At 37.2% G+C, this 17,642-nt stretch overlaps 1 protein-coding gene across 1 annotated transcript; it reads left to right on the top strand.

The window, feature by feature from the left end:
• Positions 1 to 356: 356 nt before the first annotated feature.
• On the top strand, positions 357 to 12,367 carry LOC101351802 (bile salt sulfotransferase-like). The gene is made up of 6 exons (XM_004386962.3): positions 357 to 492; positions 3,247 to 3,455; positions 4,453 to 4,579; positions 9,164 to 9,258; positions 10,770 to 10,950; positions 12,255 to 12,367. Exons 1-6 carry the CDS (start codon positions 357 to 359, stop codon positions 12,365 to 12,367), a joined length of 861 nt encoding a protein of 286 aa, XP_004387019.3.
• Positions 12,368 to 17,642: the final 5,275 nt, after the last annotated feature.

Below are 17,642 nucleotides of genomic sequence, written 5' to 3'. Positions count from 1 at the left end.
ATCAATTGAAAGGATATCCATGTTTCTTCGATCATCTGAATATTTACTAACCTTCGGATACAGCTGAAATCAATGTAATATTTTTTAAAAAAAAATCAGTGTAACCCCAGAAAGTACTCTGAGTTAGCTAATGATTATTCAAACTGACTCTCATTGGCTAGATAGCCACCTCAATAATCCTCCCCATTTCAGTAAATAAAACACGAAAAGGAAACCTCAGCAAACTTTGGATTGTTCTGTCCAGTCTTTCTATCATTTGCACTTAGATTTGTCTAACTTAAAGAGTGCCTCCAGCAGCACCAGGAAACAGAGTCAGCTGCTAACAACAAGGCCAAGCTTGGCAGGCAGTTCTTGGGATGGCTACTGATTATTTCAGATTTGAAGGGATTTCTTTCATGAAAAATGTACACAGTACTGAAATCTTGAAAACCTTGCAGGATGAATTTGTGGTGAGGGATGGAGATGTCATTACCCTTGCTTATCCAAAATCAGGTAAGGAAGCAGGATATGAAATTGAGAAAGACTGTGGAATGATGTTACTAATTGTCTGCCTTCTCTTTGCCTCAAACTTGATTATATATATATATGTGTGTGTGTGTGTGTGTGTGTGTGTGACAAAGCATGTCCTAATGGAGCTTTTAGTCATAGAGAGGAATTAATACAGGCACTTATAATTCAAGGAGATGTGACAAATGGGGTATTGTACAGTTTGGGGGGCCTTACAGGACAGAATGCTATTTCATGATTTAGTGTTCGTGTAGGATTGTTTAGAAAGGACACATTACTGAAGAATTTCTGGATGAAAAAAAGCACTTACCCTGAGATGTCTACAATGAAGTGTTAGGTGTTAGGTGAAGTGGGAACAGAACAAGGTAGATTACATGTGTAAAGGTCTAAAGTTGAAAGATACTGAGGCATATTCAAAGACCTGAGAAGACATGGATAATTGCTTTGTGGAGTGTGAGGGTAGAGGGGGCAGAAAGTGAGGTTAGAGGTGTTTAAATAGTAAATTATGTAGACCTGTAAACCATCCTAAGGAATTAGGGAAATATACTAAATGCAGTGGAAATCCACGGAAAGGTTTTAAATGGAGAAGTGACTAAATATGCATTTAAAGATCACAAGGGCCTCTGTATGTGGAAGGAATAATTGTGCTGCATAAGAGTAAAAAAGAACATCAGATCTGCAGAGCAGATCAAGAAATGACTGTGATTAGGACGAAGAATTACACAGGAAATGGTAGAATTCTGCCACATTGAGCAATATTTAGGCAATGTCAAAGGGATTAGACCTTTGATTGAATAGTGCAAGGTTTGTCAGCTTTGTTACTATTGACATTTTGGGCTTGATAACTCATTATTTAGGTGCCTGTTCTATACACTGCAGAGTGTTTAACCATATCCTGAACTCTATCCAATAGACACTTGTAGCACACACTCACTCCATTCATGAAAAAAACTTCTCCAGAAATAGAAAAATGTCCCTTTGGTGGTACAACTGCTTGAAGTTGAGAACAACTTGATCAGATGTTGAGGAAGAGAGAAGCCTACATATATTTCCGAGATTCCAGACCACAAAAACTAGGTGAATGTTGGTGCTGTACATTGAGATAGAAAGAGTTGGAAGAAAAGCATAACTATTGGAACTGGCATTAGAGAGAATAAGAGATTTCATAGTTTGGATATACTGGGTATATAATATAAAAGGTGGAGAAATGTGAGTGGATTTAAGCTAGAAACAAAAAAGTAAACACTAAAAAATTGCATTTGTTTATTGGTCCATTGTATTTTTGGTGTGTTTTCTTAAGAACAGTTTGGACAAGCCATCCATTTTACTGCTCGTCTGGTTAGGACTAGTGTAAATAAATCAATGCAATAGTGTATGTGTAGGCAGCTGCATGTAATTGGACATGAGTAACACATTTTAAACAAATGCTCTTTTTTTCTTTTCCTCTCTTTTATAATGAAATGTCTAGAGAAAGAATGTTGATGTCATTAGCTCTAAGGGTCCGTGATTCAGTCTCCAGACTGGCAAATCTGATTGTGTGAGTGTCTTTGTTATCTAGTGCTGTTATTACAGAAATACCACAAGTGGGTGGCGTTACCCATGAGAAATTTATTCTCTTACAGTTTAGGAGGCTAGAAGTCCAAATTCAGGGTGCCAGCTTCAGGGGAAGGCTTTCTCTTTCTGTCGGCTCTGGGGGAAGGTCCTTGTCATCAATCATTCACTAGTCTAGGAGCTTCTCAGCACAGGGATCCCAGGTCCAAAGGACGCACTTGGTCCCGGCTCTTTTTTCTTGGTGGTGGGAGGTCCCCATTCTCTCTTCACTTCTTTTATATCTCAAAAAAGATTGACTCAAGATACAAACTAATCCTGTAGATTGAGTCCTGCCTCTTTAACATAACTGCCTCTAACCCTGCCTCATTAACATCATAAAGGTTAGGATTTACAACATATAGGATAATCACACAAGATCACAAAATGGTGGGCAACTACACAGTACTGGATATCATGGCCTAGTCAAGTTGATATGCATTTTTGATTTCAATTTAATTCATTTTTGAATTCAATCCATAACAATGAGTTACTCATCATGGTACCATAGGGCTACAGCATTTGTGGACAGTAAGTCCTCCTATATAATTCAAAGGAAAGTATTAGATGGCTTCGTATGGAATTGCTTTTTCCTTTCTAGGAATGTATTTTACAAGAACAAGATAAATTTTCTCCCCTGGGTCCTGTCAGCACGTTTTCTCTTACTTTCAGGAATCTAGTCACATGGTCAGCCCTAGTTTCATTTAAGTAGGAGAAAAAATAATATTTGACAGATTTATATAAAAAATAATGCCTGTTTCCTTGAGAGTGAATCCGCTTTTTCTTCCCAGCCCTATCTATACACACTGCGTCCATGAGGTTAATAATGGCATGAAAGATGGTAGATCTCATTCTTCTGGTGGAGTTATGAACGTCTATGGAAGTTTCCACTTGATTATTCTCCCTTTTCATTGCCAGCTAGTACTCTCGAGCATCTTTACCTACGTGTCAAACATGACAAATTGGTTAGGGGATCAGATGTTGAATATTAGATGAAGAGGATGCAAGGAGATCGAGCATTAGGAGCAAGAATAGTAAGAGTGTGGTCTCATGGAAGACAAAAAGTATTTCATGAATAAAGAAGTAATTAAATGCTGTGGCATGTTTGAAAGTCAGAATGAAGTACGTCAAAGTCTTTCCTTCTCTATCCAGGAACCAACTGGATGATAGAGATCATCAGTCTCATCCACTCCAAGGGAGATCCCAGCTGGGTCCAGTCTGTTTTAAACTGGAATCGTTCACCGTGGATAGAAACAAGAATTGGGTATGAAAGGGTAAAAAATCAGAAAGATCCACGAATGTACTCTTCACACCTCCCATTTCAATTATTTCCCAAGTCACTCTTCCATTCCAAGGCCAAGGTGAGCTAATAATTGCAACGACAGAACTGACAACTTCTATGTCTTAAATGCCTTCCTTTGCATACAGAGTTAAATGTGATTCATGAAAGTGAACTAAGAGAAAACCTTGTTCCAAACCACAGTATTATATACTAGGTTATCTCCTTGATTTTTCTCCATAGATACTCATTCTTCATTGTTTTTGTTGTTAGTTGCCATCACGTTGGCTCCAACTCATGGCGACCTTATATATAACAGAGCAAAACCTTGCCCTGTCCTGTGCCTTCTTCATGATCGTCAGAACGTTTGAGTCCATTGTTGCAGCTATTGCATAGGTCCTTCCAACCTAGGGGGCACATCTTCCAGCACTATATTGAAAAATATTCTGTTGTGATCCATAAGGATTTCATTGGATAATTTTCTGAAGTAGATCATCAGGGCTTTCTTCCCATTCTTCATTAGTTAATTATGTCTCTGCACCCCTGAAAAAGTACTTTATATTGAATTCCTCATGGTGGAAGCAATTGAATTATAAATTAGCACCTATATTTCAGAGGATTTGTGGGTGTGGTGCTCACATATGAAACTCAGTTGTACTTCCCTAAGCATATCATCTAAGGGTACTATGTCTTTCCCAGTCAACATCTCCATAAGACTCTGACGTGTAATTTCAGGTACTATAAAGTAAGGTTCTCATGTTTAGAGTCCCTGAGGATATAATTGTGAATTTCTCTTGGGTTATTGATTTTTACTATGGTAAATATATATATCACAAAACTTTTACCATTTGAGCATTTTTTACATGTACAACTCATTGACATTGTGTTCATGCTGTTGTGCAACCATCCCTACATAGTGGGTACTTGAGATAATGTTTGTTAAATGAATGAGTTGGAGAAGATCAAATTGCAGTTAAGCATTTGTTGAGGTTTGGCTTTTTCACCATTTGTCAAGATTTACGAATAGGGGATTGGGTGCATTCATTTTCATTATTTTATTTATTTATTTTTTACTTCAGGTTATTTATGTAATCAGAAATCCCAGAGATGTTATTACTTCTGGTTATTATTTCTTCAAAGCATTGAAATGTGTCCAGACTCCAGAGTTATTTGAACAATATCTTGAATGTTTCCTCCAAGGAAATGGTAAGTCTCACTCAAGATGAGTGATCTGGAAGGAATGGTGGGGGTCTTGCACCTCATGTCACAACCAGAACATGTCCATGTTTGATTATCTCAGTGTTTAAGCAGCCACATAGCCTTACAAACCTGGAGTTTGTTAAATCCATACCACCTCCCATATAACAGCAGGATCTTAATCTCCATGCTCTGCTGTCTTGAAAATTCTCTCGGTATAAGTTTGAGACACTAGAATACTAATGTTAGCTAAGATGTTACCATTGTGGAAAATTCAGGAAAGGACATCATAATCTGTCTGTATTCTTTCTTATACCTCACGTGAATCTAAATTTATTTCAAAGTAAAAGGTTTAGTTTTATGTAAAAAATGACTAATGTATGGAGAGAGAAATCAGGGGAAAAAAAGTCTCACGCTTTGTATAACTGTCAGTACTTAAACGGTGGTAGCATATTTCAATCTTGTCAATTCCTGCAACTTAAACTAAATATATGTCCTTCTTTCAGAACCTCTATCTTTTAAACATTTCCAGCCGACAATTTTTAATTTTTATTATGGGAAATATAAAATACTATCAAAAGAACAGGTAATGTGATAATGACCCCTCTCCTAACATACCCATCAACTGCAGCAAATTTTCAATTAATTGACAATCTTATTTCTTCTACACCCTCCAACTTATCCCATCTCATCCACTGTATTATTTCTGAGAAAAATTCAAACATAAATGTTTAAATAATCAGGATAAAGTATGAAAAGGTACTCCACCACATTCAAATTAAGGGGAATGTGGATTTGATTACACTGAAGTAATTACATTGAGGCACCATGCTTCACAAATCCTTTAGTAAGCATTCAAAATATTTAAAACACACAATATTGTGTAGACAGGCATACTCATATATTGTTGGTGTGAAGAAAAAATGGTACAAGTCCATCTGGGGTAATTTTGAAAACTGTAACAAAATTAGATTAGCACTTACAACTTGATGCACAAACTCATAAAAACCCATCCAAACTTACAAGATACACTAAAGGGAGTTCTTCAGTTAGAGACCCCATGACATCAGACAACAACTGGAGTCTGGGACACCGGAAAGCATCAGCCAGATACCAACCTAGGTAAAGAAATTTCAATAATAAAACAAAGCTAAAAGACTTAAAATAGGGAAACAGAGACATCAATATGTAAATAACAACAAAGTCAAGACAATAAAAAGGGGAATAAATGGGGTAGGTATAAAATTTTCAAGTGGAGAGAAATTCAAGGCAATATCAAGTAATAAAAGAATGCTTAAAACCTAGTAAGTTAAGAGTAAATTTCAAGGTAACCACAAAGAAAGCTAACAAACCTACTCATCATAATAAAAAATAAGAAAAACAGTCTCAGTAAACACAAATCCATAATAACAAAGAAAAGAAATGCACAAACAAAAAGAACCCTGCACAGGAGAGTAAGAGGAACAAAGAAAACGTCAGCATCATTCAAAAAAAAAATAATAACAATAATAATAAGCTCATATCTATTGATAATCACACTAAATTTAAAAGGCTTAAATGTGCCTGTAAAGAGACAGAGAGTGCCAGAATGGATTTAAAAAAATGATCCCTCAGTATGCTGTCTACAAGAGACACACCTTAGACACAAAGACGTAATATATTAAAAATCAAAGGATGGAAAAAATATATCAAGCAAACAGTAACCAAAAAAGAGTGGAAGTTGCAATACTAATCTCAGACAAGTTGATACACATTTCTAACTTTTCCACTGGAAAAAATACAGGAGCAAAAATGCACAATGATGGATATACAAGCTGTTCAAGGAAGCCTTATTTGTAATTGTAATAACAAAAACCAAGAAAAGAACTAAATGTCCACCAGCTATATACTGGAATACCATCAAAACCAAAAACCTGTTGCCATCAAGTTGATTCCGACTCATAGAGACGCTATAGGACAGAGTAGAACTGCCCCATAGAGTTTCCAAGGAGCACCTGGTGGATTCAAACTGTCAACCTTTTGATTAACAGCTGTAGCACTTAACCACTACACCACCAGGGTAAAAAAGAAAAGAATATTGCTGTACTACTGAAGAGTGGTCTCTGAAATCCATTGTTAAAGAAAAAAATAAACATGTGGAAAAAAGTGTGCACATTCTACTACCACTGAACTAAGATGGAGGGGACAAACACAGGATATTGTACAAGAAGAGAAAAGTTGAAATATAGTAACAGCTGGGGAAGGTAATGGATGCTAATAGTATCTGCATGGTCAAGATCATGGATAGCATTACACATTAGATTAGAGATCCTGGGATTTAACCTAGATTCCAAATAAAAAGATCATTTTTAAAGAGTACCTTAGGTTTGGCAACAGGGTTTCCATAAAAGATATTTATTTTCAAGTGGTTGTAATGACCAACATAAAACTTTAAAACTCCTGTTTTAGTTTTGTCACATATCCGATTTTCTGACATCTTATGGGACACCATAGTACACATGTGAAGTAACTATGCATGTAATTACAATGATTTTTCCTTCATTACAGTATGCCTCTAACTGGCATGATCTTGCCTGTTTCTGTCTCAAATGCTCTCCTCTCTGGGAGTTTTCACTGTCTGTGTTCAAATTTTGATTATTTGACCTTTTACTAGCTGTTTATCAGAGGAAGAATGGCATGATTTTTATGAGCCTCAAGTTCCTTATTGATCAAATGGGGTTTGAAGATGTCTTAATTGAGACAGTTCCTAGAACTGGTTAGTACTCATAATTCTAGGTGTCTATCTCAAGGTAGAAAATACCTTTCATTTTGATGTTTGAAGTGCTGATGCCAAAGTCTGGCTTACAGTTTATCATATCCATTTTGTCAGTCAATTTATTTTACCCTTTGATATTTGGGCCATCTTCTTCACAACTAATGCCCTTATTTAGTTAGGTTACACTCTTAGTTAAAAGAACATTAAATATGATTTTTAAAAAAAGATATCTCCAAAACAAAGGAAGTTAAGAAAATGCCAATTTTTTCTCAATTAATCTAATTTAAAAATTCAATTCAATCTCTTATGGAAATATGTGGAATCATGAAATCAAAGAAAACTTCCTAAATCTCTGCGTTTTTGTGTTTGAAAATTTTATTGATCTTGGTGTCAGCATAGATTGCTATTATTTTATGTACATTTGACCTAAAAAAAAAAAAGCTGGCATTTCATGAATGAGGGGACTTACGTATCATTGCCAAGATATATGAAGAGATCAACAATTTCTTCATGCCAAGAACAAAAGTTTTCAGGGAGGAAGTATTGATTGGCATGGGTCACTTGTCCCTTTATGGATGTATTAATGATATCCAAGTGATAGGATCTCTTAGGACATGACTCCCCCAGTCAGAGTTTCCTGAATAGACTGAACATCTTAGGAAAATTCTCACAATATGTGATATGGATACGTGGTAGCAGTGTGATATGGGTGAAGGCCAAAAAGAACATAGGTGTGCTCCTCTGTCAACAGTATCATTGTTCTAGTGTAGGAGAAAGAAATGATATTCACTGTAGAAATAACAAAATCAGTGACTCCCAAATCAGTTGTGTTCATATTTAGCTGTTACATTTGCCAACTCATTCCCTTCAAATTTCCAAATTTAATTTCCCTTCCATGTAGATGGGGAACTGCCCTTAAATATTTTATCTTACATAGCACCCAGTTTTTTTTCAAAAGATTAGAGGCTTGAATTCACCCAGAGTCACAACAGAGGAAAGTCCTTGTGACCTACTTTGAAAAATCACCCAAAAAACCCTATGGAGCATGGTTCTACTCTGACACACATGAGGTCTCTATCAGTAGGAATTGACACCATAGTAACTGCTATTGGAATCCCTAGATGGTGCAAATGATTAATGTGCTTGTCTGCTAACCAAAAAGGTGGAGGTTTGAGTCCACCCAGAGGGCTTCAGGAGAAAAGTATGGTGACCTACTCCCAGAAAAAGAAAAAATCAGTCACTGAAAACCTATGAAATGTCACAACATGGATGATCCTTGAAAGCATTATGTTGAGCAAAATAAGTCTGTTGCAAAAGAACAAATACTGTATGATCTCATTTATAGGAAATAAGCAAATATGGGAACCAAAGATTTGTGGCAGTTACCGAGGGTGGGAGGGAGGGGGAAGGGGAGTTTTTACTCAGATGGCATTGAGATTATGTTAATGATGGTGAAATAATTTGGAAAAGGATAGTGACAATTATTGAGAACTTGAAGAATATAATCAGTGTCACTGAATTATACATGTAGAAATTGTTGTATTGGCAAATTTTGAATGTGTATATTTTTAACACAATAAGAAAAAATGGAAAAAAAGAAAAAGAAAGCCCTATCAGACAGTTCTAATTTGATATACATGGGTTTTCCCTGACACACAGTGAACTCAGCGGAAACCTTTATTCTTCGTGGAAATAAGGTAAAAAGAAGAGAATTTCCACAACTCACTTGTTTATTCCCCAAATATTTAAACATACACAAAATGAGCCAGATTATACAAGCAAATGAGCACACAAGAGTGAATGATACAGTCTCCTTTTCTCCTCCCATTCACTTGCAGTGTTCTGTGGATCATGGTTTGACCATACTCATGGTTGGCTGTCAATGAGAGGAAAAGAGAATTTCCTGATAATTTCATATGAGGAGCTGCATCAGGTAGCCATTCTTCCAAAAAATTTACTCTCTCTCATGCCATATCACAATAATCTAAATTCTGACAGCAGACGTTCCCCTCCCCCGGCACTGTCTACTTCTTTAGGGTTCGATAATTTGTTGCAAGGTCCATTGGCTTCTCTGTCAAAAACTGGCCCAGCTCATAGCCAGTGTAGCAGCTCACTAAGCTATCTCAGCTGCTGCTCCCCTAGCAACAATTCTCTTTAGTGAGCCTCTGCCTGTCAGGTCATTCTACCAGCAGCTCTCCACTGTAGTTCTCTCCACTGGTAACTGGCCCAGTTCACAGCCAATCTAATGGCTTGCTCAGTTGTCTTAGCTGCTCCCTGGTGGCAGGCCTTTACCTCGTCAAGTCTACCTGCTGTTGGCTCTCTGCCGTTGACCTCGCCTCTGTTAACTGACCCAGCTCAAAGCTAGTGTACCATTATAGGGCCACTCGATCCTATGTGGCTTTGCTTCTCTCCCAGTCCACTCTTAGCCAGCATCTCTCTCTCAGCCAGAAGTCTTCTCAAACCTCTTTGTTTCAGCCATTTATATATCCCAATCCTCATCCATTACAAGGTGGGGTCTCCCTCACCACATCAGAGTTCAATCAATTTTCAACTAACCATGAGGTGTTTATTTACTCAGGTCTTGTTAATTACTACACAAAAGAATCAAACCATCAAGTTGTTTATAACTTACCTAGGAAATGTTGATCAACCTGGGAAATCCCCTGGGCAAAAGTAGCAAATCCTCTGTGTTAGGAAAAAATCTATCAACACCCCTTCGCCCAAGTTTCTTCTCTAAGAACTAGGGCAAAAGTAACTCCTCAGGGCTAAGGGAGAAAATCTCCTAAGCTGTTTTTTCCAAAGAACCAAGACAAAGGGCCACACAAAGGAACTCATTGCATCACAGGTGGGATTTAAACAGTGTACTTGGCCTTAAAGATTTTTGTCTTATAAAAGCCCTCCTCTCTCTCATTCTCAGATGGTACATGCGCTAATCCTTCTGATAATATGTAAGCATGCTTTGTAAAACTTGATGTGCTGTTCAAATGAAAGTTATTTAAAACTGTGTTACTACGTGTTACAGCCATGACTTAAAAACAAGTATCATATCGAGAATTGAGTTCTATCTGTAAGGAGTGCATTTCTTATCTCTAATAAATTTGTGTGTATATGAAGTCCATCTGGAAATTGTCTTTGAAAATTTGGGACAATTCCCTCTTACTTCTAGAGTGACATGGACTTAGGCACAGAGGAGTTCAATATTGTTCTCGGCATCATTACTATACTTTCATCTCATTTCTTCCAACTAACCTTTATTTTCTTTTTGTCCAATGTACTCTTATCCAGTGTTTATCCCCTTTCAGAGGAGCCTAAACAATTCATTCTATTTATGCTTTTTTTCATTTTTTATCCACCTCATCATTGTCCTGCCCTTCCTATGCTTGTTGTTCTTCTATCCCTGTTGTATTTTTCTTCATGTCCTCTCCTTTGTGTTTCTTATTCTAGGACATAAGGGCCAGTGTAGAGAGGATCAGCCACTTCTTGGACAAGAAGCTAAGCTCAGAAGAACTCAACTCGGTCCTCAAGCACGTATCTTTCGAGGTCATGAAAGATAATAAAATGAGCAATTTATCCCTAATAGCAGACGAATTTATGGATCACAGCAAAGGGAAATTGATGAGAAAAGGTAAGAGAGAGTTTTCTGATTTTAGAACATGAAGAAATGGCCAGACAACTCACCTGCTTCTATTGATACCCTCAAGACATGGCACAAGGGAAGTATTTGAATCTTCAGATATAGATACATGGGTGGTTACATTGCTAGGAAATCACGGAAGTTACCTTCAGATTGATTCCATTGTATCAACACAATTGAGTCAAGGTTATCAGCTTAGAAACAGAATGGGGAGAAGTTATTGAAGTTAAAGCAAGATAAATGGGTATGTTCACTATGGCATCATGATTGGGTTTCAGTGGTCACAATTTTAAAGAAAGACCAGTCAGCAGGTTTGTCTGTATTATGTCCTGTCTTGTTTCAAGTTGGGTTTATCTTAACTTAGTATAATATGAAATAAATTCTACACAACGAGGAGGGCAAGAGAGCTGAAAGTGCAAGAGTAATTACAATAATCAATTTTGACATTTAGTCTGGTTAATGAAGTAAACTAATTCATGAGGAGAGAGCAAGATAGTGAAAAGGAGGTAGAACCAATAGATTAGGGGTCTCAGTGGAGTTGAAGTATTGGAGAAACTGATGTGCTCGTGAATGATCAGGGAGTGGAGAAGCTGATATTCTGAAAATGGGATATGTGAAAGTCAGATCATGGAGGAAGAATGAGTAATGAGAAGATACAGCATGTAACTTTGGGTTGCATGGGGCATAAGGTCATTGGAAGAGAAATAATCAAGGAACAGAGACCAGCGTATTTGAAGAAGCATAATCTAGAAATTGAAATCACGAAGAATTTTTATTATACTTGTTATCAAGAGTGTTCCAGTGTACTATGAGCTAAAATCTTCATTGAATGAGGGGTTTTGACCTGAGGCATGATAGAAAGCTACAACAGTGAGATATCCTGGTAGTTGGGGGCTCTGAGATTCAAAGGTGGAGAGTAAAAAAGAAAAAGAAAGGATGATCAGGAGGCAAGTGTGAGGAGCAAGAACACCATTTGTACCTACCTGTATGAGCAAATCAGGGTAAGTGTGGCATGGAGAAAACACAGCCCCTATCTTGAAAAGATGTTGAGAGTATTAAATGAGGTATACATGTGCAATCCTAAAAAAAGAGAAATAAAAAGTCTGACATAAAAGAATTACTAATTGTCATTTAGTTATTATTATTGTTGGTGTTGCCTGTCATGTCTATTTAGTCCTCACAATATTGTGAGGCAGATACTAGATGTTAGTAGGCTCTAGTATTGGAGAAGTTCAAATGAGGCCTTGAGATGCTAGTTAGAAATCTGACCTGGTCTTACTTTTGGTATTTGACAGGAATCACTGGGGATTGGAAAAATCATTTCACGGTGGCTCAGAGTGAAGCCTTTAATAAAATATACCAAGAGAAGATGAGGGAACTTCCTCAAGGGCTTTTCCCATGGGAATAATGGCCTAATATTTTCAAATCTGGCATGGATACTGACTTCCTTTATATATATACTTCTGTGGGGGATTGCTTTTATGAAGCATAATTTGTCTAATTGTATCCTGGAGACTTTAATCCTACAATGCAATTATACATTCAATAATTGAAAACAACCTAATATCTTATCAACTCTATGAATCAGCCTCAAAATATTATGTAATATTTTAATCATACATAATAAAATCATATTTAAAACCCATGTACTTCTTTTAACAGATAAAAAAATAAAAGTTAATACTTTGCCATTTTGAGAACTTATTTATAAAGTATGAAATGAAGAGTTAGTTCCATAGACAACACTTGTTCTGTAACCATCACCAATTCCATTTCCTTCAGGGTTTCACCACAATTCAGGACTACTCATTATTTAATGTGTATATTTCTTTAGTAAAATCTCTTGCTGCCTACACAGATCACCAAACCTGCACCTGTACTCTAATTGCTGTGAATGAGAGCTGCTAACAGCTCACAGCTATGCTCTTCACTGCAAAATGGCACTCAGCCAAATAAGAGACATCTTTCCAAAAAGATAAAACTTCCCATTAATTACCAATCTACATTGCTAAGGAATGTATTTGGAGGCATTTGTAGAAACATTCATCTCCTGCAGTCACAGTGCAGACAGAGCTAAATTCCAGACTCATCACTTTAGTGGAAGAGGGAAAGTAACGCAAACAAAGCTCAATTTCCCATCTAGGAAGGGTTCCTACACCCATTCTGGTCCCTGATAAGGAAAGAGTTGTCCCTAGGACCAAGGAGGGTTTTTTTAGTAGATGGCGTTGTAATTCTTTAGGAGTCAAATTCCTCTTGCTCCCTTGGTCTTTAGAAGTGTTTCCCTCCACTTCTTAAAAGAAAAGGATCACTGGTTTGAAGACTAAGCAGACGAACCGTGTGAGGAGTGTGCATCACAATTCAATGCTCACCCTCCTCAGGAATGTCTCCAGCTCTCTTCCTGGCTACCAAACCCATAAATCTTAGCATAGTTTGACTGGGGAAGTGCTGTGCCTGGGAACAGAAGAAAGGGATTCCACCCCAAAGAAACTCTATCTTCCTTCTTTTAATTCCATCTTTTATACTTTTAAATACATTTAAAATGCTAATTTTATATTTGAAATCCTTTAATTCTAAATTCTGATACCTTTGCTGAAATGATGGTGATGTTTATCTATCGGATCTTACGGTGACTGATTTCCTTATGCGCTTGTTGATTTTGTTTGTTTCGTTAGTTTTTTTGACACCTGTTCATAGTAATTAAGTCTTTATTAAACATGAAGCCTGGAAGGGTATTTTACTTGAGTTGGTTAATTAGTTTACATTATAGAAAAACCACTCAAATAAATTTAATTCACAATTTTAAATATTTTAAAACACAAAGCAGCAAATGTCAGCTTCCACACACAAATGAAACTTTTTAAGTAGAATAATTTTCCATCCACTTGGGGGTAGACTAAGACATGCACATTTAATCATTTCCTTATTATCCTGCTTTGTGGGTGATAATTACTTATTTACAATTTCATAGAGTTTTTAATTATTTGGAATAACTGGCCATTATAAGATATGGAGCTGTCAGGATTCATTGCACAAAAACCTACCTTGGAAAAATGAAATATAAGGTCATTGATGAAGCAACCACAACAGCAATGGAAGAACTTCCCAGGAAGATTGCATAATCTCCTGTTTAAAGAGCTTGGTTACAGCCTGGGGGGGGGGAGGCAGGTAGTAGCTAAAATAGAACTTAATTTCCACCACTTACTCATGTATCTAAATCCTTATGACAAACACAAAATGAACCAGAATTGTACACAGTTGAGCACACAAAAGTGAAATAGCCACCTTTTCTCCCTACTTGAAATTTTTTTTAATGCAGTCATCCCTATAAATTAAATTAGAAAAACTTGCTGCTAAATAAATTACATCAAAACGAAGATAATAAATATGCAAAATTTATCACTTCCTGGTGGTCCAGTGCTTAAGAGCTTGGCTGCTAACCAAAGGGTTGGCAGTTCAAATCTACCAGCCGCTCCTTGAAGCCCTATGATGCAGCTCTACTCTATCCTATAGGGTTGCTAAGAATTGGAATCAACTCGACTACGACGGATTTTTTTTTTTAAATCATTTTACTATTAGTCATTCTCCTGAGAATTTTTGTGTTTATTGTATCTGTATGGTGGAAATGCACATAATGGCATGGTAATGCACATCTCTTTTCAATTCCCTACTCAGTGATGTCACATTAGTAGATTGAAATCTACTGTGATGGGAATATTTACACTATGGAAATAGGCAAGTGCTATAAATGATAGCTTCACCAAACTCCACAGTGTGGTTGTTGAACACATATGAGAACAATACAGAGTCTTAAGAGCTAGTAAAAGGCAACTGAAGTACTGATGCATGCCACAACATAGATGAACCTTGAAAACATTATGCTGAGGGAAGAAATAATTTGGTTGCAAAGGCATAAATACTGTATAATCTCACTAATATGAAATAATTAAATACATAGAACCCATTTATTAGTGGCTACGATGGGTGAAAGCGTGGGGAAAGGGGGAGTTTTTGCTTAGGGGGCATTGAGTTTATGTTCATGGGGGTGGAATGGTTCACAAAAGGAGTGTGATAATCATGGCACAACACGAAGAATGTAATCAATGTCACTGTGTAAACTGTTGAATTGGTAAGGGTTTTGTTGTGTACATCGTCACCACACACACAAATGTCAGTAAGAGGTATAAAACACATTACATGTGCCTTGACAGTAATCCAGGCAGGACACAACCAGAGCACAAAGAGGTAGGTTCTGGACAGAAATTGGACTCAATGTCCGGCCGAAGACCATCTCTGGCAGTCCCTAGTGGTAAACTCCGAACTCGGACTCCTGTGACTAAGTTTCCAATTGTTTGGAGGGGTGAGGAAAGGTATCATGAGAACACAGAGTAGTGAGTACTCCTATTACTCCTTCTGGAAGCAGCAATCCCTTCCCACACTGGCATTGGGCCAAATCCAATGTATACTCTCATCTTCAATATAATTATCAGTCCCCAGGCAGCACTTCCCTGGCCACCTAGTTCACATTAGAATCCCTCCACTGCGATTTCAGTGGAATCCTGAATTCCCTGTGGACTGACGAGAGATCCACAGATTTCCTTAATAAATAAGAGCATGACCTACTGTAAAACATCCTTTCTCCTTGATACTACACTTAGTAACTGGGTGGCTAAAGGAAAGCCATCAACCTTTCTGAGCCTCCATTTCCTTACAGGAAATGAAGTATTGCATACACAGTGCTTTGCACCATACAATTTGATTGGTCAACATAAGCATTTGGTTACATAGGTGGTATAGAATTTTCAGTTTGGTGTGATGAACTCCACAGCGATTTTAAATAGAGCATACTGGAAGCACCAATCCTGGACATTTCCACTGAGTGGTGCTCCATGAGTCTTGCTAGTTCTTCAAGTTCCGTGCAGTTGAGTTGATGGCAAATGACTTCCTGTTCAAGAGGAAGTTCTCTCAGTTTGTGGGATCCCCTGAGTATGGTCTTACAAAGCCTGCTATACCCTTACCAACATTGCCCTGAAACATCTTATGTGGTTGGATAAAAAAAAAAAAAAAAAAAAAAACCTTATCAGACAATGCTCCCTCAATGTAACAAACTAGATTTAATTATAATTTCTGTCTTTGCTATAATTGCCATGTTACTTCCGCTGTCCACACCAGCAACCAGGCAACACACATGGCCATTCAGTGCCCAAATGAGTCCCAAAGACCAGCCTTTGGGCATACACAGTGAGCCTATTTTAGTCATATCATATCTTCAATAAATGAACACTTAATAACAACAGTATGTGGTTATTTCTCCTTCAAAACCAACTTTTTTTAAAAAAACCTCTGTGTTCTTCCATGTTAAATATTCATACAAACACAAAATTAATCTATTGTGAAGCCTTATGAAATGTGAGAAAAAACTTCGTGTTCAAATTTCTGCAGTTAATTATCAGTCTGAACCAAGGATTAAGTCCCTCTGAAATAGAAATAATTGCATAAAACTGTTGCATTCACAGCATGCCAGTGTCATTTAGGCTTATGTGAACTAGGCTGACCCCACTGAATCAGCATCCAAGAACCTGGAAATAGTTGGAGTTAGAAAAGTTATGCAAGTAAATGAGTAGCGGAATATTTAACATTAGAGGATGCTAAAAATTCTACCAATTTCATCAACAGTAAATGTTAGGCAAACTTCTCGGGACATTTCTGAATATGGCTTACTCATTTTTTCCAGATTAAATATTATATTAATCTAAAGTATTTCTGTGATTGGAATCCCATTTTTTTTTTTCATGGGCTATAGACAAAGCATTGAATGTGGTGGATTCAAAATTTAGTCAGTTAGAAGCTGGTGTCCTAGGAAAAAGTCCCCAGAGACTGAGGATAAGTACAGGATAGGGGATGAGAGCACAAATTTAACATTTATGATTTCAAAATTCCTTTATTTTGGAAGCACACCTATCATTCATTAATCCTCTGCTTGTTTATTGACCTTGTAACATCAGAAAGTACTCTGAGTCAGCTAATAATTACTCTAGCTAATTCTCATTGACTAGAAATCCATCCCTTTAACACTCCCCGTTTTTATAACTGAGAACCAGGAAGGAAACCTCAGCAAACCTTGGATTCCTCTGTATAATCTCTCTATCATTTGCACCCAGATCAAATTTCTTAAAGAAGTGTCTCCAGCAGCACCAGAACAGAGAGCCAACTGCTTCTAAGACCGCTAATACTGGAACAAGAAGGCCAAGCTTGGCAGGTGTCTTTGGGATGGCTACTGATTGTGGTTTGAGGGAATTTCTTTCCCCAACAACATATGCGGTATTGAAATCTTAAAATCCTTGCAGGATGAATTTGTGGTGAGGGATGGAGATGTCATTACACTTGCTTACCCAAAATCAGGTAAGGAAGCAGGATCTGAAATTGAGAAAGATTGTGGAATGATGTTGCCAATTGTGTGCCTTCTATATGCCTTGAACTTGTATATACTATATATACATATATTTGCCAAAATGATGTACTAATGGAGCATTATTCAGAGAGAAGGATTAAGACAGGCAATTATAATTCAAAGGAATGTGACAAATGGGGTATTGTACAGTTTGAGGGGACTTACAGGAGTGAATCCTATTGCATGTTTTGGTGTTCATGTAGGATTGGTTAGAGGGGACAGATTACAGAAGAAC

Source organism: Trichechus manatus, unplaced genomic scaffold (genome assembly GCF_000243295.1).
Source record: "Trichechus manatus latirostris isolate Lorelei unplaced genomic scaffold, TriManLat1.0 scaffold00176, whole genome shotgun sequence".
NCBI classification, from domain to species: Eukaryota; Metazoa; Chordata; class Mammalia; order Sirenia; family Trichechidae; genus Trichechus; species Trichechus manatus.
This window is presented reverse-complemented; position numbering and strand designations above follow the sequence as displayed.